The sequence below is a fragment of the Mastigoproctus giganteus genome, chromosome 1 (assembly GCF_048544385.1).
Source record: "Mastigoproctus giganteus isolate SK-2022 chromosome 1, ASM4854438v1, whole genome shotgun sequence".
NCBI lineage: Eukaryota > Metazoa > Arthropoda > Arachnida > Uropygi > Thelyphonidae > Mastigoproctus > Mastigoproctus giganteus.
The window spans coordinates 118459427-118482793 of NC_143575.1; the positions used below are offsets into that span (position 1 = coordinate 118459427).

Sequence of the window (23367 nt, forward strand, 5' to 3'; positions counted from 1 at the left end):
GGGCTCTCAAAAGCCTATTGTTATTTTTTTTGAAAATTTGTGAGCCCATTGTTGAAACGATCATTTATTTTACAAATGATGTCAATTATTGAGTATTATTGAGTATCCAGGGCCGGAACTACGGTGGGGTGAGCATGGCCCCATCCCCAGCATTTTGATGGCACAATCATCCAGTTATGTATTTTAAAATTGCTTCATTTTTAATTTAATTATAGTCAGACCTCTGTTTAATGAAGTTCTTTAAAGCGAATTTTTTTTAATTCCCCTTGGTAATTATGTTTAAATTAATTTCCATAAAAAAGAAGAATTTCAATATAACAAATGGATTACGAGAGACAACTTTGTATGCATTGTTCTCACCTCTGGTAATTTAGGTAATTAGAAAGTGCAAAGGGTGAGGGGGATTACCATTCCACAATGTTAATGGTGTCTGTAACACCTATGCAGCCACATACAGAGAAGTAGTGCTAGGCAATATGCTTTCCGTAGCCAGGTGGGCAGGAGCAGCAGTGTGTAGCACATGTTTCTTGATTAGACTGGGGTTAGAGCCCATGACCATCAAATGAGTATGCGGAAAAGTCAGGGGAATGACCACTGCATATCCCCGGAGCAATATGGCCTTAGTTGCTAATGCTCCTAAAAACCAAATAACAAACAACATAGCCAGTCAGAAGATTAAGAAGATTCCTGACACGGATAATAGCCTCTGGTCAGCCTGTGTTGTGGTTTCCCCTTACTCTTACAAGAAGTCATCTGTTTTTCAGAGAAGTGAGTGTTCAATGCCTTTCAGTAAATTTCTCCTGTCTGTGTTTATGTGGTTACAGTAGCTGAATATCCTAGTGATTCCAACATTTATCACAATATTCAAAGAACTAGTGACAGTAATGACATCAAGGAGGGAAGAGGGGGAATGAGGCAACTAAGATATTAAGTAAACTTTCCAAAGATGAAATGTTAGCAGATTTTGAAACTGCTTGAGGCTTTCATTGTGAAGAAAATGTTCCAAAATATAATGGCATACAGGCAATAATTTAAAAAAAAGAGATCAAGATCTGCCCCTAAAGACGGAATTGAAAATCTTTGATTCATTAATTTTTCCAGTTGCCTCTTATGGATGTGAAGGATGGAATATGAAAAGTTGACAGGAAGGAAATTGAGGCATTTGAATTGTGGTGTTACAGGAGAATACTGCGTATTGCTTACTTGGATCGAAGAACAAATGAGTGGGTATTGAATAAAATTGGCAGGTCTAAAATTCTTCTTCATAGCATCAACAAAAGAAAACTCAAGTTTTTTGGTCATATAGTAAGAATGGAAAACTTTCTGTTGAAGAATATAATGGAAGGAAAAATTGAGGGGGATAAGGTGCAGAGGAAGACCTACAACTAGGTGGAAGACGAGATCAGTGAACTTCTGGCCATGACACTTTGCCATGCTGCTCATAGAACACATGATTGATGTAGTTGGAGGAATTTGTTGGTAGCCACAACAGCTCCACAGGGAGCTATGTGATTGGAAGACGGTATATCAGACTTAATTCCAAAGGTTGGCAGGGTGGCTAACAACAGTAATCAGTGTGAGTTACTCTTATGGTTTGCCAACTGTTTTTTGTAATTGGTTATCCAGTTTTCTCTCTGATAGCACACTAAGGGTGATGGTGGATGGCTCTGTCTTCTAACTTCTCCACTAATGCCGGTGTCCCCCAAGGTTCAGTTCTTTCTCCCACTCTTTTCCTCTTGTATATCAATGACCTTCTTCCATTGACTGGAAATCCTATCCATAGTTTTGCTGATGATAGCATATTGCATTCCACTTTCCATTTTGAGAAACCTTGCCCTGCTCAATCAGCTTCAACTTGAATATCCGCTAACAATTCCTTAAATGCTGATCTCCAGGTAATTCTCCAGTAGGGCAAAGACAACTTAGTTGATTTCAATCCTTCTACAACTCAGTTTTGTTTTATATCTCACAAAAAAGGATTCTGCTCCTCTGCTTATCTTTGGTGACACTCCGATTTCTTGGCAAGATGATATATCTCTTTTGGGGACTACCCTGACTTCTAATCTGGCTTGGCACAAGCACATTACAAATATTGCTTCCTCTGCATCTAAATAACTTGGTTTTCTCTTTTGATCTCGGCGTTACTTTTCTTTCAAACAGCTGTTCACTCTACAAATCGCAAATTCGCCCTACCATGGAATATTGTTCTCACATCTGGGGTAGTGTCCCCAAAACCTCTCTCAAGCTTCAAGATTCCATTCAGAAGAGGGCAATTAGATTAATTAAAGACTCATCTCTAACAGAGTCTCTCCACTCGCTGTCTCATAGATGTACTGTTTCTGCTGCATGCATTTTCTACAGATACTTCTATGGGTACTATTCTTCTGAATTGGCTTCTATAATTCCTGCTCTCTCTTTCAAAACAGTCCGAACACGTGCCGCCACAAGCCAACATCCATTTACTGTCCAACTTCAAACTCACAGAACAAACTTTTCATCTTCCTTGTTTATTCATTCAACTGTCGTTTTCTGGAACAACCTTCCTTCATATGTATTTCCTGAAAATTACACTCTACAGAAGTTCAAGTCTAATGTCAACAAATATCATCTTTTGTCTCTTTAACCTCCAACACAAGCTCAGTACTCTAAGTACTATAGGTTCTAATACCTGTAGTATTCTGGATTTTCATAAAAAAAAAAAAATAAATAATAAAAAACCTGCAACAAATCTAGGTAAATTGGATCAATTTGGATGAGAAATGGCAGTTGAACATACCAGCCGGTCTAGATCACATCGAATTGGTGGCTATTGAATTGGTGGCAGAAGAACATCAATGTCACTTTCCCACATGTCACTGCTAAAAGTTGGGAGGTTATTTGGTTGGTTTACCACTTGAAAGGTGAGGTGGCTATATAGTGTGAAAGTATCTGGCCGTTGTGTGTGCGTGTACTCTGTCTTCCGTGCGGCTATGCCATAAGGCTGACTGGCAGTTGACATCAGCACACACTATGATATTTGCAGTAGGTAGCAAGTCTGACTGCTTGATTCCAAATATTCAATAGCTGGATTTATATCTTCACCTGGTCTAGAATATAGTAAAATAATGTAAAACTGTCTTACGGCACTGTGATATCAGCACATACTGCCACTGGAGAGCAGAGGTGACCCACCTTTGTGACTCTGTGAAGGTCGGTATTTTTAACTACTATTGCTGTAGAGGGGACACCTGAGGTGTATTCTATTATTTTACAGCCCCTTGGGTATCCTTGAATGTGTGTAGGGCTCTTGGAGTACCAAGATATATTATTTTCTTCCAATTTGAGTTTGATCTGATTTACAACAGCTTTGCTCTTTGAGCATTCAGTTAGACAAGATTTAGAGCCCTAGTCTTATTTATGTTTTCAATCTGGCCCATAGTTGGTCCTAGATTGTATAAGTTTTACCTTTTTTTTATAACAGGGACATTTATCATCCCTGATACTATGTGCATAGTCAGTCAGCCGTGCTACTTTACAAGTAGCACATTTTGGCTGCTGATTTTTATTTTGACAGTTCTTGTAATCATGGCCGGTGACTGCACAGTGGCCACATACGGGAATTCTGACTGTAGTCTCTGGCAGTACAGTCAGTCCTCGTATAACACGTGTTTACACTACAAGAATTCAATCATACATGATTTATAAATAGGGGACCGATATCTTATATAACACGAACCGAATTCGCTTATGCACGATTCGCCTTTATGTTTACAAGAAATGGCAGTCGAACGCAGAATCACCCCCAACCGAACGCAACACGATAGGAATGAAGAGAAGATCCTGAAAATGTATTTATGTTTTTTATATCAGTGAAGGGGAAACACATTTCGCCATGATAACGTAAAAACCAACACAATTCCAGCTATCGGTATAATCGCAAATGTAATTAGATCGAGTTTACTACCAGTTAGTAACAGATTCCACTAGCAGAAACGCAACTGGAAATTTTTTTTATTGTTTTATGGTAGTAACCCCTAGAAATGTGCTTTAGTAAAATGTGAGGTGTTAATCTCTGCCTTTATGGTGTTGTTTATTCAGTTGCTACACGCGCGCAGCTTTGTTTATGTGTATCAAACATGCCTCCTCGTTTTGTAATTGTGCTTTATTCCCTAAAAATGAGTAAAATATTTAAAAGATGTGAAAAGGAAGCGTCCTGGTGAAGACACTGCAGATTCATAAAAAAAAAAAGAAAAGCAATATCGATAAACAGAGGCGGACTGGATCAAAAATTCTTACCCAGGAAAATTTATAGTGGCCTCATACTAGCGTTTATGGCCAAAATCACACCGGCCACCGGGGTTTCCCCGGTAAGGCTTATGGCCAGTCTGCCTCTGTCGATAGAGAAAAAATATGAAATTGTGAAACGTTTGGAGCGAAATGAAAGACCATGTGATACTGCACGTGCTACAGACCTAAATGAGGAAATGCTGAGAATTACAAAGAATGCAGAGAAAATAAAACAACTTTCATAGCAGGAACAACTCAAAGTGTAATTAAAATCCATTAGATTAAGACACAAAAAAACGGCTGTCATCTGTTTGGATAGAAAATCAAACAATAAACAAGTTTTCTTACGGTAGAAGCAAAAGCATTAGCAATATTTTATTACGTAATAGTCGCAAAAAATACGTAAGTATTTTATTACGATTATTTATTGTGTTTGGTAATGTTTTGGTTACAAATGTGTGTTTAATCTTGGGTGGTCGGCACCTAACCCTATTTTTCCCATAGGGCCTGTTGTTTATATTGCACGATTTTGCATTGCACGAGGGTTTCTAGGAACACAACTATTGTGCTATATGAGGACTGACTGTATGACCATATTTATGATGGTTAAAGCACTTCTGTACAGGAAAGAATTCCCTGAATTTATGGCTGCCTAGACTCTTTGCTGTCTTTATAGGTTTTTTCAAATTCTGGGTGACACTTCCACAATGATATTGAATTGCCCATTTCTTTTGTTTTTTGTCCCTCTTTTTAGAAGAAATTCTTTGGCAAACTTGTCCAGTTCCATTATGTTGATAAAATTTTTGTTGTGGAAATCCAACATAAGATCTCTTTCCAGAGTTGTCTCAGAGATATAGAATATAATGATGTTGGGTTTCCTGCACCTTGGCTTTTCTGTTTGCAGTCCCAAACTACCTGTGGGTTGGTTTCGATCTTTTTAACATCCTCTTTATTTTAATGTTAAAAAGATAATGGAGTTTCAATTAAAACTCCATTATCTTTTATTTTTCTCATGTTATTCGCTTTTATTTCTTTCAAATGAGGTTTTAATTTTGTCATGACAGTATCCCTGACTGCCTTGCTGATTTGTATGTAGAGTCAGGCTTAGCCTTTTTAATGATTGTTTGTTTCTTTTGCCTTTGGTATTTCCTTAGTCTTATGGTTGGTTTGTTAAGTTTGATGAATCTGCTTTGATGCCCTTGCTATTTGGGCATCAAGGTATTTATTTCTTTATAATTATTCTTCTTTTCAGTCACTGTTTATACTTTTGCTTTCAATACTTTGTTTTCTGTATTAAGTTCAACCACTATGTTCCAAAATAGACCAGCAGTTCACTGTCTGCAATCTTGTTGCAGATGTAATCCTATTTGTCTGTTTATAAAAAAACTCTTCTAGGAACAGTTTCATTTCGTTAATTTGTCTCATGGGATCCTCTATTTGATTTATAAGCTGAAATTTCCTCTCCTCTGTTTTTGTTACCTGTGGCTCTAAATTATCATTCTCCTTTTGATCTCTATTTTCTACCTGGTTTTTGCCTTTTCTAGCCCTTTTTACACTAAGGTAGCAAGATTTTAAATCTTTTTTTGTAATTTCTTCATTGTTCAGCACCTCTATCCCACAATCAGGCAGGTCCTTCAAGTCAGTATTGCGATCGATATTTTTTGATTTTTCAGTTTTTTTTCCTTTGAGTTTTGGTCTTTGCCAGTCTTTTTGCTGTTATTATAATGTTCCTTATATCCAGAGGAGTAATTTATGGTATATTTTATAGTCATGGGCCTATTAAAACCAAGATGCAAGGTACTCTTATACACAAGTATATGTTTAATCTAAGCGAAATTCACATTTCCCCTCACAAATACCAGCTATTTTGATCGACCAATTTTTGGAATTTTGAGGCGTTGCAATATCACAATCACCAGTAGTAGGATCGTTAACACTATCCTACTACTGGTGATTGTGACAATCGTACTGCACGTAAACGCATTCAAAAAACCAACAATAGCTAAAAACAACTAAAACTAACAAGCTTAGGCACAAAGAATCCAAGTTCCATGGTTTTTGAAGCCAAAAAATCCAAGACATCCTCCCTGCCGCAGTTGGTCACTATCTGCCGTTTACATTAAGTGGAACCTCTTGCTGATGCGCCCGTTCACCTCCGCAACCACAGCGCCAATCTATCTCAAGTGTAGTAGGCATCTGCTAGAAAGAGTGTACTTCGATGGCTAGACCTATCTCACCATCAGGCCTTCCGCTTTGCTGTTGGAGCATTTCAAACCTCCCATATCCAGAGATTATACATCGAAGCAAATGAACCACCACCGTTTCTCTGATGAAAGCATTTGTTTTCTAAATGTACTTTTAAATTGAAATCCCTGCAGGACAACCCTGCATGGACATATATTTTCAAGCCAAATGGGAAAATCTCTATAACACAATTTGGTCCTTGGTGCTGTTGCAAATATGCCAAGCTGTGCTTGCTACCCAGGAGTCTGAAATGCTGATGGAACTGATGTTTGGGTGACACTGAAGTCAAGTGGACCTAATTTTGGCAAAGTCTGGCCAGTCTGTGAAAGCCAAATCCTCTGCATGCACCTTCAAGATGGTAGGACCTCATGTGCAATTCCAGAAATACAGCACCTAGCATACTGGTAGTGACCACCCAGGTGCGAACCAATGTAAGCGGGAGTTGAGGTGTGGCACCCACACTGCATGGAGGAATGCTGCCCTTCTGTGTTATCATGCAATACTAGGTGGTAGACGATTGTCATCAATCAGTGTAATACCACCACTTTTCTTATCGTAGCGGAACCCATGTTTTGTCTTCAGAGCAAAGCTCCAACAACCCCACCTCATCTCTTTCATCATGTAGTATGATTTGAGGTTGCAATGGACATCATGGCGAGATCCAATCTTCCTTACATTTCGAGGGACTCTAAAATGGTGTCGGCAGGCTGGCTGCTAGATACTGGACAGAATCTATTGGTAACTCTCTAGGAGTCTTCCAGATCATCTAGTGCATAATCTCGCTGCCTCTACAATGACTGGAAGGAGTCTGAGTATTGTGTATGTGGTGGAAGGGGGCATTGTTGAGACCACATTACGTCAAGGAGTTGGGTATATTCTTGCCATGTGTATGGCATTTCTAAAAATTTTATTCATGCTGCATGTTCTCACCTTCTTTTCTTACTTCTGAATAAACAATAAATTGTCAAACTAATAGACCTATGTACCTATCCTTATTACAAAAAATATTTCCCATTCCCTGACAGTGGAGTCTCCTAATAAAACTAAGTTCTTTTGAACCATAGTAGTTTGCACTTATATATATATATATATATATATTGAATTAGTTGCCTCCAAGGAGTCTGAGGGTTTGTATTCAAGGCTCAACTAAATAGATGAGGAGGGAGTCAAATAGATGGTTTTTTTTATTTTTTTTTTGGCAGGTGCAGCCGAAGTTCAGGGTTTTCTTGCAGCATACAGCTAATACTAATAAATTTTCCACTGTGTTGGCCCATTTCTGATTAATTTTTCACTAATAAGATGTCTAGGGGGTGATGATTCAGTTCTTCCTGTTATCTACACTGGATAAATACTCTTTTGATAGCTGTTTGCATAGCTTTAGGATCCTAGCCTTTACAACCAACTTTCCAACCATTGGTAGGTTTAGAGATTATTAAAATGTTTTTTTGTTGAAATGTGTCCCTCGGGTTTTTTCAGACACCAGTCAGTGCCTTATGGCTCCAGATGAGATGAGGCTCCCAAACATTATATATTTTTAATTGTATTTCATAATTTTTCTCTTGCCATTTTAGTTAAAATCCAGAATCTCCAAGTAAATACCTAATAGAAGATATTAATATTAGTATTATTATTATTAGCCATATGGTAGCAAGGAAGCCTGAGACTCATGCTGCACAGCCAAAAAAAAATTCCCAAGTTACCCTGAGAGAGAGAGAGAGAGAGAGAGAGAGTAGTAGAAAGGAATCACCAAGAAAGAGAAGAATGATGTCCAGCTCGGGATCCTGGGTGTGCCAAGCCCATACTCACCAGATGTGAGCCCCCTGGGGAAATATGATTGTCTCAGCCTAAAGGTATGGCACTCGCAAACAGCATGTCGTGGCTCTCCTGCCTGTGCTCTATGTGGTGCGAAAGACCACGAGAGTAAGGAATGTTCAAATTTGTACAAACAGCTAAGGCAGTTTGTACAAATTGCTAAGGATAGCATCGTTAGCAATTTCTTTGTCATCCTTAGGAAGATAAAAGAAATCCAAAAGCTAAAAATAGAGCTGAATGTCTATCAAGAGGCCAGAAAATACATCTAACCAATAAATAGTGACAAGCCCTCACATGCCCAAAAGGTTCCTGTAAAGTGCAACATAGGGACTCAACTTATACTATCATACCACTGTTAGTCATTCACTCCTCCTGCCTGCCATTTATTGTGTTCGTTAAAATCAACTCAAAAAAGCCAGTTACTTGTCACACCTATATTAGTACTTCCTGCTCCACCAGCTACTCCAAAAGAGAACCGCAAGGAAAGGCAGTCAAAAGCACCTCATCTCAACCACAAGAAAAGAAAAAAAAAATGGATACAGAGGAATAGGTGACAGAAGACCTAGTCTTGGAACTTTTTGTGCAGGAGAAAATGGACGCAGGACAGCACCGATATTCCCCAAAAAAGATAAATCCAAGACTGAGGAAATCAAGCCCTTGGCAATTTGGAAGCTGATCAGTGGATCTACTAAGCCCAAGTAATGGTTAAATTCATCCAGTGGAATTGTGAATTCCAACAAAATACTGATGACATCAAGGCTCTCCTGCAAAGGCATGAACCAGTTTACTTTTGCTTGCAAGAAACATTTGAAGGCAAATGAAAACCCTTCCTTTCACAGTGCTGTTTTCACAGGGGATGGACCTGCCCATGAAGGAGTTGCTATCATTGTGGATAGCGAGACCCAATTTCGAATTGTGCCGCTTTCCACCAATATAGAAGTGGTAGCAATTTGCCTTATGGTAGGGTCTTTATTAACAGTCTGTTTGATTTATTTCTCATCTGGGGCTATCTTCCAGACAGACCTTGACGATCTCATTGTGCATCTGCCTTCCCTTGTTAGAAGATTGATCAGGCTAACTGGAATGCCTTTCAACGTCTAGCAGAGTTTGGCATCGCTGCAGTCAGTCAGGAGCCTATCAGTGATGCAGATCACAGAAAATATTGTTCATGCAGCTGCAACTGCCATTCTGAAAACATCTACCTGCTTCCCACCTTTTCCCAAACCATATTGAAATGCAGAATGCACAGCAGCAGAAATAGTTCAAAACAAAGCTTGGGGGATATTTTAACAATATTTTGAATTGTTTTTGAATTGTTTTAACAATATTCTAACAATAGCCTTTGAATGTGCATGAGTTGAAGCATGGTACGTTCGTCATAAGAGTAAAATGAAATTGTGGATCCATTTCGCATTGTCTATTACCCAGTCCACCAGCACTAAGGTGGTCTGGGACAAAATCCTGAAAATGAAGGGAAAATATACATATCACACTTCGTATCCTAGAATATAATGAATTGCACTATTGCAGAGCCAACTGCAATAGCTAATACTATTGGGGAAACGTCTTCTAACATCTCTGGTATCATTTTATTCCCCAGAGTTCCTGGTCCTGAAACCTAAAAATGAAAAAACAGGCACTTAATTTCACATCAAAGGGTCTTTATCCCAACAATGGGCTGTCCACTATATAGGAGCTAAAAAGAGCTCTAACCTTCTCTAGGGCAAGTGCAATTGGAGTTGGCATTCATTATGAAATGATTAAGCACCCTTCTCAGAAATCTTCTGTATAATCTTCTGTATGTGGTGCTTGAGGTTGTCACAGACATTCTCTCAGATATGCCAGACAAGCTGTACTTGCTACCTGGGAGTCTAAAACACTGATGGAACTGATATTCGGGTGACACTCAAGTCAAGTGGACCCAATTTCGGCGAAGTCCGGATGGTCTGTGACAGCCAAATCCTCTGCTTGCACATTCACGATGGTGGGACTGTTAGTAATCCTGGGTATAACTCCCATGCACAAGTACATGGTGGGTGACCACCCAGGTGTGAACCAACGTAAGCAGGGGTCGAGGTGTGGCGCCCACACCACATGGAGGAACGCCGTCCCTCTATGTTACCAGGCAGTACTAGGTGGAAGATGACTCTCATCAACCGGTGAAATACCACCACTTTGCTTATTGGAGGCTTGAAGTGGTGGAACCCATGTTTAGTCTCTAGAGCTAAGTTCCGGTCAACCCTTCCCTATCTCTTCCATCATGCAGTATGATTGATGACTTTTGAGGTTATGATGAACGTCGTGGCGAGATCCAATATTCCTTACATTTCGAGGGTATAGCTCTAAAACGGTTTTCGCAGGCTGGCCGCTAGTTAGTACACCGGACCGGACCTATTGGTAACTCTATAGGAGGCTTCCGGATCAGCTAGTGTATAATCTTGCTACCTCTACTCTGCCAGATAGTGACTGGAGGGAGTCCGCGTAGTGTGTATGCGGGGAGCATTGTCGAGGCCATGTTATGTCAAGGATCTGGGTATATTCTTACCACATGAACGCCATATCCAAAAATTTCATTACTTCATACAGCATGTCCCACCCACTTTTTCTTACTATTGAATACACCATGAATTGTCAAACTAATAGAGCAAGCTTATCTGCGAAAAGATCTAAACCTCCCAAGGACTTCCTAATTCATTTCACAAATATACGTGGTCTCAATTCTAATCTCAACGATGTCCATTTCCGCTTGCAGTCTCCCAAACCTCATGTACTTTTTCTGACAGAATCTCAGTTATCGGTTGATTCAACTACTGCTCATCTCAGATGCCCAAATTATTCGCTGTATGATTCCTTTCGCCTCAAAGGTGGTACTTGTGCATATGTCCGTTCTGATATTCCCTGTCAGCGACTTGGCAATTTGGAATCTCCTCTCTTTGATCTTCTCTGGCTTAAAATCTCTCTACCTCATTGTGTCAAATTCATCTGTTGTCTCTACCGTTCTCCCAACTCGACTAATCACTTGGAGCTCTTTGACTTATTCTCATTGCAACTTGACTTTCTCCAGTCCAACTCTACTAACAGTGAGGTAATTTTCCTTGGTGATTTTAATGTTCACAACCCCAGCTGGCTTCCGTTTTCTAGTCACACCGACCCAGCAGGTCGAGATGCTGATGCTTTTGCAATTACTAATGACCTAGCACAGATTGTTCATTTACCTACAAGAATACCGGACAATCCTAATCATACAGCCAATACGCTCGATCTTTTTCTCACAAACAACCCTTCTAAGTACACGGTCGAAGTGAGAGCTCCTTTAGGCACTTCAGATCACAACTTGGTGATTGTCTCTTCTCCAATGGAACCTTTATCTCATGGCTATTCCCAAACTCGTGTTGTTTGGCATTACAAGAATGCAAAATGGGATGACCTGCGAGACTTCTTTTCTTCTTTTCCTTGGTCGGATTACTGTTTCAAAAGTTCTGATGTCAACGTTTGCTCAGATCGTGTCAGTGAAATTATTCTTGCAGGAATGGAATCCTTTATCCCACACTCCACTTTAAAATCTCGTCCTTTATCTAAACCTTGGTTTTCCAATAAATGTGCTAAGGCTGTCCAAGAGAAGAATGTTGCATATCGTAATTGGCTTGTTTCTAATTCTTCAGTTTCATTTTCTGCCTACACCAAAGCTCGCAACAATTGTAAAGCAGTTATTAATCAGTCCAAACTAGAGTTTGAACAGGCTAAGAGTAGAAAACTTGCTTCTTGCCCTAATGGTAGCCAAGCATTCTGGTCTCTTGCCAAAGCTATTGGCCGCAACTTTTGCCAATCTCTGCTCCCACCTCTGTCCAAACCAGATGGTTCTGTTGTCACTTCAGCCAAGGATAAAGCTGACCTGCTAGCATCCCATTTTTCTTCGAGCTCATGTATTAATGATCTTGGTAAAACACCTCCCACCATTCCCAACACACTCCATTCAATGCCTCCTGTGGTCTTCCGTCAAAAGGATATCAGAAGTAATTCTTCAAACAGGCCTCTGAGGTTGGGTATATTCATACTGTAGATTTTAGTGTTTTGCACCAACCTTACGTAAAAATAAAAACACAAAGGAAACTGGACTTTTAATAACTGTGTTTATAATAAATTATAATAACCTGTATTTACAATAAATTTAACTTTACGATAAACTATACATATAAAATATTAAAATCTGCTACTACATTAAGAACAATAAAATGCATTAAAATATACTAAGTTAAAAGCGATAAAAAACCATAGCTTTCAAAGGCTCCAGCCTTCTTCTTCAGCGGTGAATGATAGCATCGTCTCCCCGGACGATGCTATCATCACCGATCGGGCACATAAGTTCTGGGACCGTAAGTGGCTCGAGAGTTTGCGGATCTGTTCTACAATCAACATTAATAGAGATAGAGGTACGCGGATTCATCCTCTCTTTGAGGCCACTATCCTCAGAAGGGATGAACGGTTCCGTATGACTCCCGCTCGAGCCACTTCCGGTTCCACAACGCAAGAGAACGGAACGCGTGAGAATGAAACACGTGATGAGTACCATGAACCTGCTGATATTTAAAGATGTACTGCAGAATAAGAAAATACCGCTGAAGAAGAAGGCTGGAGCCTAAAAAAAAAAAAAAAAAAAAAAAAAACCGCTGAAGAAGAAGGCTGGAGCCTTTGAAAGCTATGGTTTTTTATCGCTTTTAACTTAGTATATTTTAATGCATTTTATTGTTCTTAATATAGCAGATTTTAATGTTTTATATGTATAGTTTATCGTAAAGTTAAATTTATTGTAAATACAGGTTATTATAATTTATTATAAACACAGTTATTAAAAGTCCAGTTTCCTTTGTGTTTTTATTTTTACGTAAGGTTGGTGCAAAACACTAAAATCTACAGTAGGATATCAGAAGGATTTTGATGAATCTCGATGCTAAGAAAGCTCCAGGTCCTGATGGTGTTTCTCCACTTGTTCTCAAAACCTGTGCTCCTGAACTCACTCCTATTCTTTGTCGCCTTTTTTCACTTTCTTATTCCAAAGGTGTTTTTCCTTCTGCTTGGAAATTTGCTCATATCCAGCCGGTTCCTAAAAAGGGTGACAAATCCCTCCCATCCAATTATCGTCCCATTGCAATTACTTCTACTCTTTCTAAAGTAATGGAGAAATCAATTAACCGCCAACTCTTAAACTACCTAGAAACCTTCCGTCTGATCAACGATCACCAGTATGGATTCCGTCAGTGTCGATCCACTGGTGATATTCTGGCTTATGTTACACATTTATGGACTAATTCAGTGGAAAGGTTCGGTGAAACACAAGTAGTTGCTCTTGACATCTCAAAGGCTTTTGATCGTGTTTGGCATAAAGGTCTTCTAAACAAGCTTCCATCTTATGGTTTGCCAACTGTTTTTAGTAATTGGTTATCCAGTTTTCTCTCTGATCGCTCACTGAGGGTGATGGTTGATGGCTCTGTCTTCTAACTTCTCCACTAATGCCGGTGTCCCCCAAGGTTCAGTTCTTTCCCCCACTCTTTTCCTCTTGTATATCAATGACCTTCTTCCATTGACTGGAAATCCTATCCATAGTTTTGCTGATGATAGCACATTGCATTCAACTTTCCATTTTGAGAAACCTTGTCCTGCTCAATCAGCTTCAACTTCTCGAAAATCTGCTACCAATTCCTTAAATGCTGATCTTCAGGTAATTCTCCAGTGGGGCAAAGACAACTTAGTTGATTTCAACCCTTCTAAAACTCAGTCTTGTCTTATATCTTGCAAAAATGATTCTTCTGCTCCTATGCTTATCTTTAGTGACACTCCAATTTCTAGGCAAAATGATATATCTCTTTTGGGGATTACCCTGACTTCTAATCTCTCTTGGCACAAGCACATTACAAATATTGCTTCCTCTGCATCTAAAAAACTTGGCTTTCTCTTTCGCTCTCGGCGTTACTTTTCTTCCAAACAGCTGCTCACTCTGTATAAATCGCAAATCCGCCCTGCCATGGAATATTGTTCCCACATCTGGGGTGGTGCCCCCAAAACCTCTCTCAGGCTTCTTGATTCCATTCAGAAGAGGGCAGTTAGGTTAATTAATGATTCATCTCTAACAGAGTCTTTCCACTCGCTGTCTCATAGACGCACTGTTTCTGCTGCATGCCTCTTCTACAGATACTTCCATGGGCACTGTTCTTCTGAATTGGCTTCTATAATTCCCGCTCTCTCTTTCAAAACAGTCCGAACACGTGCCGCCACCAGCCAACATCCGTTTACTGTCCAACTTCAAACCCACAGAACCAACTTTTCATCTTCCTCATTTATTCATTCAACTGCCGTTTTCTGGAACAACCTTCCTTCATACGTATTTCCTGAAAATTACAATCTAAAGAAGTTCAAGTCCAATGTCAACAAATATCTTCTTTCGTCTTCTCAATCTCCAACCCAAGCATGGTACTAAGTACTATAGGTTCTAATACCTCTCGTGTTTGGGGTCCACATAAAAAAAAAAAATAAATAAAAATAAAGAAATCTCTATCGAAGGGCAATTTCTTGGCACAAAGCAACCCTTCTTGCTTTTGCTAAGCCAGGAAAGGATCTGAAAATTCCTCCATCAACCTTCTGATTAGCTATTTGTGCGAAATTCTGGAGAGATTGATTAATGCTTGTCTGATATGGTATTTAGAATCAAATGACTTTCTCTCCAACTTGCAGTGTGTCTTCCAAAAGTACCGATTTAAAACTGGCAACATCAATACTTTCCTTAAACGAGAACGTCTGATGTTTGTGTTGTTTGATAAGGAAAAAAGCATATAATAGAGCTTGGAGATTTGGCATTTTAAAAGACATATAGTCTGTCTTAGAGGTCACCGTCCTTTTTTTTTTTTAAAAGATATTTAGCCATTGGCATTTCCAATTTCATGTAGGAACTCCACTTTCTCATCCCTTTTGCCAAGAGGAGGGAGTAAATTCCATTGCAGAACAATTTCCTCCAACTCAGGGGCATAGCTACCATATAGCAAAAGTAGGCAAAGCCTTGGGGGCCCTACTTCACCAGGGCCCATAAACAGATGCAAGTAGGGGCCGCCCCTACTATGCCTATAGACAGATGCAACGTGTAATAAAAATATTTTTCTCACGAGCTCCTCAAAAATGTTATACATCTAGAATAAGGAAGGAATTCTTCTTATATCTTATAGCCAAAACATAACAAACCCAGGTGGTGGCAGTGGCAGTCTATTTTGCTTTTACAAATGCAACTTTGTATAGTGATCAGACACCCTTTCAGTTACTGTAATTGTATGTGTCATATCGTATGGTGTTCGGGATTCCCCAACTTGACAGGAGGGCAGGGAGGGATAGGCCCACCGTATACGAACATTTAGCCAATATACGGTGTCAAAAGTTGTTAGTTGATTAATTTCAATTCAAGTTTGTTCAAGTCATTATCAAAACAGCAATTGACATACAAAAATGTATTTGTTTATTATTGCTCTTTGTATTTAAAATATGTTTAGCATTAGCATTAGCATTAGCATTAGTAGAGGCATATGATGCAAGAAAGCAAGCTTATTCAGCATCAGCCAAAAAAAAAAAAAAAAAAAAAACCCTCTCCCATTTCACCCCTCCGTTCGTTCGAAATACCTGTCCAGTTGAGCTTTAAATTTGTTTAGGCTATCAACTTCAACAACAAGTGATGGAAGTCGGTTCTACCAACCAACCACCTGCTGGCCAAAGGCAAATTTCCGCACATCTATCCGACATCCGTCCTTCCTCAATTTGAATTTATGCCCTCTGAGGTGATTATTCTGAGAAAGATGAAGAATCCCATTGGCATTGAGCATGCTCAAACCATTCAAAGCCTTATACACCTCTATCAGATCACCTCGCCGGTGCCTAGTCTCCAGACTCTGTAATTTGCAAAACTTAAGCCTTTCTTCGTAAGAGCAACCCTTTGTTCCATTTACTAATCTTGTTGCCCTTCTCTGTACCCGTTCCAGCAGCTCTACATCCTTCTTGAAATGAGGCCTCCAGACCTGTATACAGTACTCAAGATGTGGCCTAACCATTGCCTTATACAAGGGAATAATCACTTCCTTATCCCTGCTAGAAAAATTCCTGTATATCATTGACAAGACACCATGAGCTACTCTTGCAGCTCGTCTGCACTGCTCAGAGAACTTCATATCTGCCTGCACAATTACCCCCAGGTCCTTTTCATTCTCCACCACTGTCAGTGTAGTACCGCAGAGTTGATACATTGCTCTGGGGTTACTGTTACCCATATGTAGTACTTTACATTTGTCAATGTTAAACTTCATTTGCCACCTCTCAGCCCACCTGTTCAACCTTTCCAGATCCTGTTGCAGCAGCATAGCGTCAGTAGTGTCCTTAACGACCCTGCCAACCTTTGTATCATCTGCAAACTCAGACATTAAACTTGATATCCCATCATCAATATCATTCATAAACACCGAAAACAACAATGGACCCAACACTGAACCTTGAGGAACTCCACTAATAACATTAGTCCACGTTGAGCAGTGTCCATTGATTACCACTCTCTGTCTTCTGCCACTCAACCATCCCCTTATCCATAGCAGCAATTTGCCTCCAATGCCACACTGCTCCAATTTGTGCAGCAGTCTTCCATGTGCAACAGTATCAAAAGCCTTTCTAAGATCCAAATATATAATATCAAAGTTATTCCCTGCATCCAGTTCTTTTGTGACTACATCATAGTATCCAATCAAATTGGTCAGGCAAGACCTGCCCTTAACAAAACCATGCTGTGTCTGAGCTATACTGAATTCTTGTCTAGATGATCCTGCAGTGCTTCTCTAACCAGTGCCTCCATTAATTTACCTGGAACAGAAGTTAAACTAACAGGTCTATAATTACTTGTGTCAGCCTTTGATCCTCCTTTGTGAATTGGGGTTACATTTGCACATCTCCAGTCTATGGGTACCTCCCCTGAGTCCAAAGAAGCTCTCATAATTATGGCTAGGGGTTTGCATACTTCCTTTGCTGCCTCCTTTAATATAACTGGATAGATCCCATCCACCCCAGGTGCCTTTTTTATGTTTATCCTCAACAATCTCTCCTCCACTTTCCTCTCAGTTATTACAAAATCATCCAGCTCACTGCCAATGTTTACTTTACCTACATCATTCTCCTTCCTGAATAACTCCTCATGCGTGAATGTAGATGCAAAATACTCGTTTAGATTGTTAGCCACCTGAGCAGGATCCTCAACTGTTGAACCATCAATATCCAGTGGACCAATCTGATTCATCCCTTTCCTTCTCGAGTTCAAGTATGTAAAGAACTCCTTTCTGTTTTTCTTTGCATCCTTTGCCAAGGATTTTTCGTAGTCTGCCTTTGCCTGCCTAATCTCCTTTGTGACTTGGTTACAGACCAACTTATATCTATCATAGGCTTCCATGTCACCCATTAATTTGTATGTATCCCATGCATTTTTCTTCTCTGCCACATGTCTCATTAGTCCATCTGACAACCATTTAGGCCTAAACCTTGAACAATATTTCTTAGTTGGTATGTAAAGCCTGGTAGCCACCAAGATTAGTTCCTTGAATGCTTCCCATTTTGAGTTTGCTGTTGGTAACATCATCAGTTGGTCCCACTGTATAGAATTTAAATACTGTCTCAGACCATCATAGTCGCCTTTACGAAAACAAAAACCCTTCCCTTTACCTCTGATGGTAGTTACCTCCTTGAGTAAATCCCACTTCAACACACTGTGATCACTGCCACCTAGTGGTTCATTTATCTGCAGGTTCTTAATACATGAAGAATCACTACTGATAATCAGATCAAGAGTATTGCTCCCTCTTGTTGCCTCACGAACATGCTGATGTAGAAAACAATCATCCAATAAATCCACAAAGGCCTTGCTAGTGTGCGAGTGACCAACCCACAAATTCCAGTCAATATCTGGGAAATTAAAATCCCCCATTATAAGACTCTCTGATTTACTGGCCCACTCTATTTCCCTGTACAATATATTATTATACTCATCAGAGTCATTAGGCCTATAGCACACTCCTACTCTCAATTTTGAGAGTAGGAGAGTTTAAAATTAAATTAATAAAATTTTTGGTTAAAAATGGATGAAAAGAAAAAGTGAAAGAGTGGAGCCCAAAAATAACAATGAAGAAAGCAAAAGAACAAGCAGTCAAATTACCTAAATTAGATAATTTCTTTAAAAAACATTAAGGTCTTCTAAATGAATTATGTTCAGAAGAAGGTAAAGAAAAGACCAGTATTGAACCAGAAAATGCATAAAAGAATGCTGCTGGTGTAAATATATCTGTGGATCATTTAAATCAAGCAGCGTCATCAAATGAAAACAATTCAACAATAATAGATATGCCTTTGTCGGAAATTAATGCTGAATGCAGTGCGCCGTTTATTCTCTCAAGCAATCTTGGAGAATACGTGGACATTAACATTTCCTATGAAACAAAATGAAACATTGAGTTTGTCACCTCAGGGACCTAAAGGACCATTTCCAAGGGATCCTGAACAACAAAATAGAAGTTTTAGTGATGTACTATTCTACTTCAACATATTGGCCCAGTTCCTTGTTTGTGGCTGTGCTACTCCGGGCTATGAGATTGGAAAAATCTATCTTTTTTGGGATAAAAACTCAGTGTTTCTCAACATCATATCGAGGCATGTGCTATACATGAAATGTGGCAAAGAACGCAACGATTGATAAAGATCTTGAGGAACAAGTAAGATCCTTGTAGTAAGGAACAAGTAAGTAACTTTTGGTAAATGGTACTAGAATGGTTATTTCAGATAACGCTTATGTTGGCTAAAAATTCTTTGTAATTTCGTGGTCATTGGGAAGGATTTTCGGAACATTACAGTGGCAATTTTTTATTGCAAGTCCGTTTACTTTCCTACTATGATGACGTAATGACACAAATTATTAATAAGTCATCTGGTTCAGTAACTTATTTAAGCCTCACTATCCAAAATGAGTTAATAGAATGTTTAGGTAACAAATTAACAAAAGAAAAGTGTTACACTCAAAATTAATTCAGCACCATTCTATTCACTAATTTTGGATACTACTCAAGATCTCACAAAAAAAATCAGTTAAGTGCTATTGTACAACATGTTCACATAATTTGCAACGAAAATGAAAAATCCAAAGATTTTGGAATTTGTAAAACGTTTTTAGGATTCTATGACATGAATGATCATTCGGCAGAAATGATGATGGATAATATAATGAAAATATTACTCAAACTAAATATTCCCATTGAAAAATGTTATGGTCAGGGAATATAATGGGGCTAATGCCACAAGTGGGATTTATAATGGTGTGCAGTCATGCATTAAAAGGATCCAATCAAATGCAGAGTACATTCATTGTGCAAGTCACAATTTCAATTTAGTTATTAATGATAGTGTAAATTGTTGTAATAATGTTTCATCATCAGACAATTTTTTTATTTGAATTTTCAAAAATTTTTACTTTATTTATGTTATTTTTTACCCTGCCAGCTGTCTCTGCCGAAAGAAAATCATTTAGTAAATTACGAATAATAAAAGATTATAAAAGAAATGCTATTGGTCAAAGTAGACTGTGCAGTCTTGAAATGTTGGCTATTGAGCATAAATATGCCAGTAATGGATTTTATTAATGATTTCACAAATAGAAAAGTGCTAAAAGTAACATTTTAACTTTTTTTGTAAATTTATTAGCTATAGTATAATTTTTTGTTTGTTAAATTGTATTTAAAAGTAGTATCATATTGTAATATTAATTTTCGTGTTTTTGATGTTTGTCAAATTATAAAGATTGTAAATAAAATACATATTTATGTTATTAAAATGATTGAACATTTTTTTATTATATTTAATTAAAATTTATTTTAATAAAAATAAGGGACCCAAAATGATTTCTTGCCTAAGGGCCCACAAAACTTAGCTACCCCACTGCTCCAACTGTAAATAGTCATCCTCTGCGTTGATGACTTTAATATATTTTCTCAGTCATGCAACATGAGGGTTATTGAAAGACAACTGCAACGAGCCACTGATTGACTTAACTCCTGTACACTGGTGAATGGATTCAGGTTCTCGCTGCAAAATACCATTTGCATACCTTTTTGTTGTGAGCATAATCTTCATCCTGAACCTGAAATCAATTTTGGACAAAATGCTATTCCAGTAGTGTTAGACACGAAATTCTTGCAACTCATATTTGATAAAAAGTTACCGTGTCTTAAGCATATCCGTCAACTCCATACAACGTACATGAGAGTAATAGTATTCATCATACAGTACCACAAAGCCACAGGCTTTTGCTGCACTGGCAAAAAAAAAAAAAAATACACGCACACCAGTAGATAAGAAAATGCAAATTATATGCTTCCCTCCTCACACAGGAAACTATCCAGTTAAACTTGGCATTTATTCAAACTGTCAATCTCAACTACCTACAAGGGCAACTTGTTCTGCCAATCAATGACTCACTGGCTAAAAGAAAACTTCCTACAATTTAATCTAAACCTTGTAATTTGAATTTATGACCCCTAGTTCTGGAATTCTTTATAACAGGGAGAATTCTATCATTCATTTTACTAATCCCTCTCATAGCCTTATAAACCTCAATCATGGTCATGTCTGAGGTGCATGATTGCCAAAGTTTGTAGTGCAAATAATTAGAATTTTTTCTCGTATGGTCATTTTTCTGCCAGTCTCACCATTCAAGTTGCCCATCTTTGGACCCTTTCAAGAACCCGAGGGCCAGAATATTCTCTGTGCTCTCTCCTCTTCTTTGAGTGTTGGCTACTGCACCTGACTACACATTTACTGTGCACTTATGTGATCTCAACTGTATTACAAGTTTAAGGTATTACCGATGTGTATCACACATCGGCCACAAACAATATACTTTGATTGCTGGACCCCCACTGATCATCAGGCTATTTGTATTGTTACTGGAGCCTTTCAAACATCTCCTTTACAGATCCTGTACTTGTGGCTGATGCGTATACCCAAAACTTATTCCCAACCATTTTGAATATAAGGCACTTAACTTAAAGACATTTCACAGCCCCACATGTCAATAGACTTTTATATTTGGAAATACTTAGTATTAAAAAAAAAAAAAAAAAAAACTTGAATAAATAAAATCAATTTTTATTAATCAAAAGAATGCATAAATTTAAAAAATAGTGTGTAATATCTGCATACTAAATGCATTACAATTAAGAAGGCAGATAGATAAGTAGATAAACCTCTTCAAATTTATCCCCCCGACGTGGGCATCTGTACGTGGTGAGGGGACCTCCCAGTGACGCTGCTGGACTTCCAGACTAGCATCACTGGGATCCAACGCCCACAGCCTAGGTTCCGGGCTTACATCAATGGAATCCGGCGTGTTTGCCGTGCGCTGCGACCCGTGGAAATTCGGAAAGGGGGATCCTGGTGGTTCAGGGGCCCAGCTTCAATACACCACTTTGGCCCCTGCTTCGACAAGACGGGTGGTCCTGGAAGGCCCGGCTAGGATCAATCGGCTAGTAGGCTCGCCTGCGAGGGTCAACCGTGTCAATGCCACGCCCCTACCCTCATGGTCCGAGGGACAGGATTCAGGCTGGCGGCGGTGCGGGTATAGTGTCTGGGTAGCCCTGGCGTCCCACTCCCGAGCGCATTTATTGCATGCCGGGTAGTGGGTGTCCCTTTGGGCTCCATGGTGGGTGGGGAGCCCGGGCACTGAACAACTTAAAAATTTCCATGAATCCTGATAAACTTACTTCTTCAGGGGCCCCAACCCGGTCCCTATCTGAAAACATAGACGGAGAGGCAGATATTATTGCAACAAAGAGGCAGCGAACTGAAACATCATCATCGGGGCCTGTCCCAAGATTCCTAATTATTCATTCCACCGGTGAAAAACCGATTGGTAAAATGTCGCCCTTTTTTATTCAAAAAGGGTTAGATGGGTTAGTAGGTTCTCCCAAATCAGTTAAGAGGCTCCGTTCTGGAGACCTCTTAATTGAAACAAAAAATGACAGGCAATCCGAACATCTACTCCGAATAACATCAATCGGAGGAATCCCTATAACAGTGACACCACACAGAACACTCAATTCATCGAGAGGTGTCATTTCGGAGTGGGACCTTCTCGACGTCACCGAGGAGGAAATCTGCTCCGAATTAAAACCACAGTGAGTCATTGCCGTCAAGAGAATCACTGCGCGAAGGGATGGAAAAATTGTTAAAACCAGGAGTGTAATCCTGACTTTTAACACTCCTAAACCTCCTGACGAGATTAAAGCTGGATACATCAACTGTTCAGTGCGTCCATACGTTCCGAACCCTTTACGGTGCTTTAAGTGCCAGAAGTATGGACATTCTCAAATGGCCTGCCGTGGAGTCCTTGCATGCGCTCGATGCGGTGCAAAGGACCACGAAACAACAGCTTGTTCAGCCGCAAAACCCACCTGTATTAACTGTGAGGGCGAACATCCGGCCTACTCACGAGCATGCCAGAGGTGGAAAGAAGAAAAAGAAATTCAACGGCTGAAGGCAGAGCTAAATATATCATACCAGGAGGCAAGGAAATCGGTCAAACCCCTGAATATCAACAGACCTACCTACGCCCAGAAGGTAGCAGGGAGATGTTCCGTCGGAACTCAGACGGACATGACCATTCCTCCAAAGGAGTCTTTCACTCCCATCGCGCGGTATCTCTTAAGTTCGCAAAAACCTACACAGAAGGACCAATCAGCTGCCACTCCTATATCGGTACCTCCTAATGCTCCACAAATTACAAAGGTAGTTATGAAAGAAAAGAATAAGAAAGGGGAAGTCCCCCCTAGTACCCAAGAAAAGATGGATGTCGAGCAGAAGGAGGTACCCAAAGAGTCAGTCTTGGAACTCTTTGCGGAGGAGGAAATGGACACGGGACAGCGTCCTTTCTTCCCCAAAAAAGATAAATCCAAGACTGACAAAAGTAAGCCCTCAGCACCTCGGAAGCCGCCTGATGGA

The 23367-nt window shown here is 39.5% G+C and overlaps 1 protein-coding gene across 1 annotated transcript in view; it reads left to right on the plus strand.

The window, feature by feature from the left end:
- The window catches only part of LOC150091113 (UBX domain-containing protein 7), a 690832-nt gene that overhangs the window by 224009 nt on the left and 443456 nt on the right, over window positions 1-23367 (plus strand). The window contains exon 4 of the mRNA XM_090384602.1: window positions 21935-21949. Coding sequence (XP_090240728.1) covers window positions 21935-21949 — 15 coding nt within the window. The remainder of the gene's footprint in view (window positions 1-21934; window positions 21950-23367) is intronic.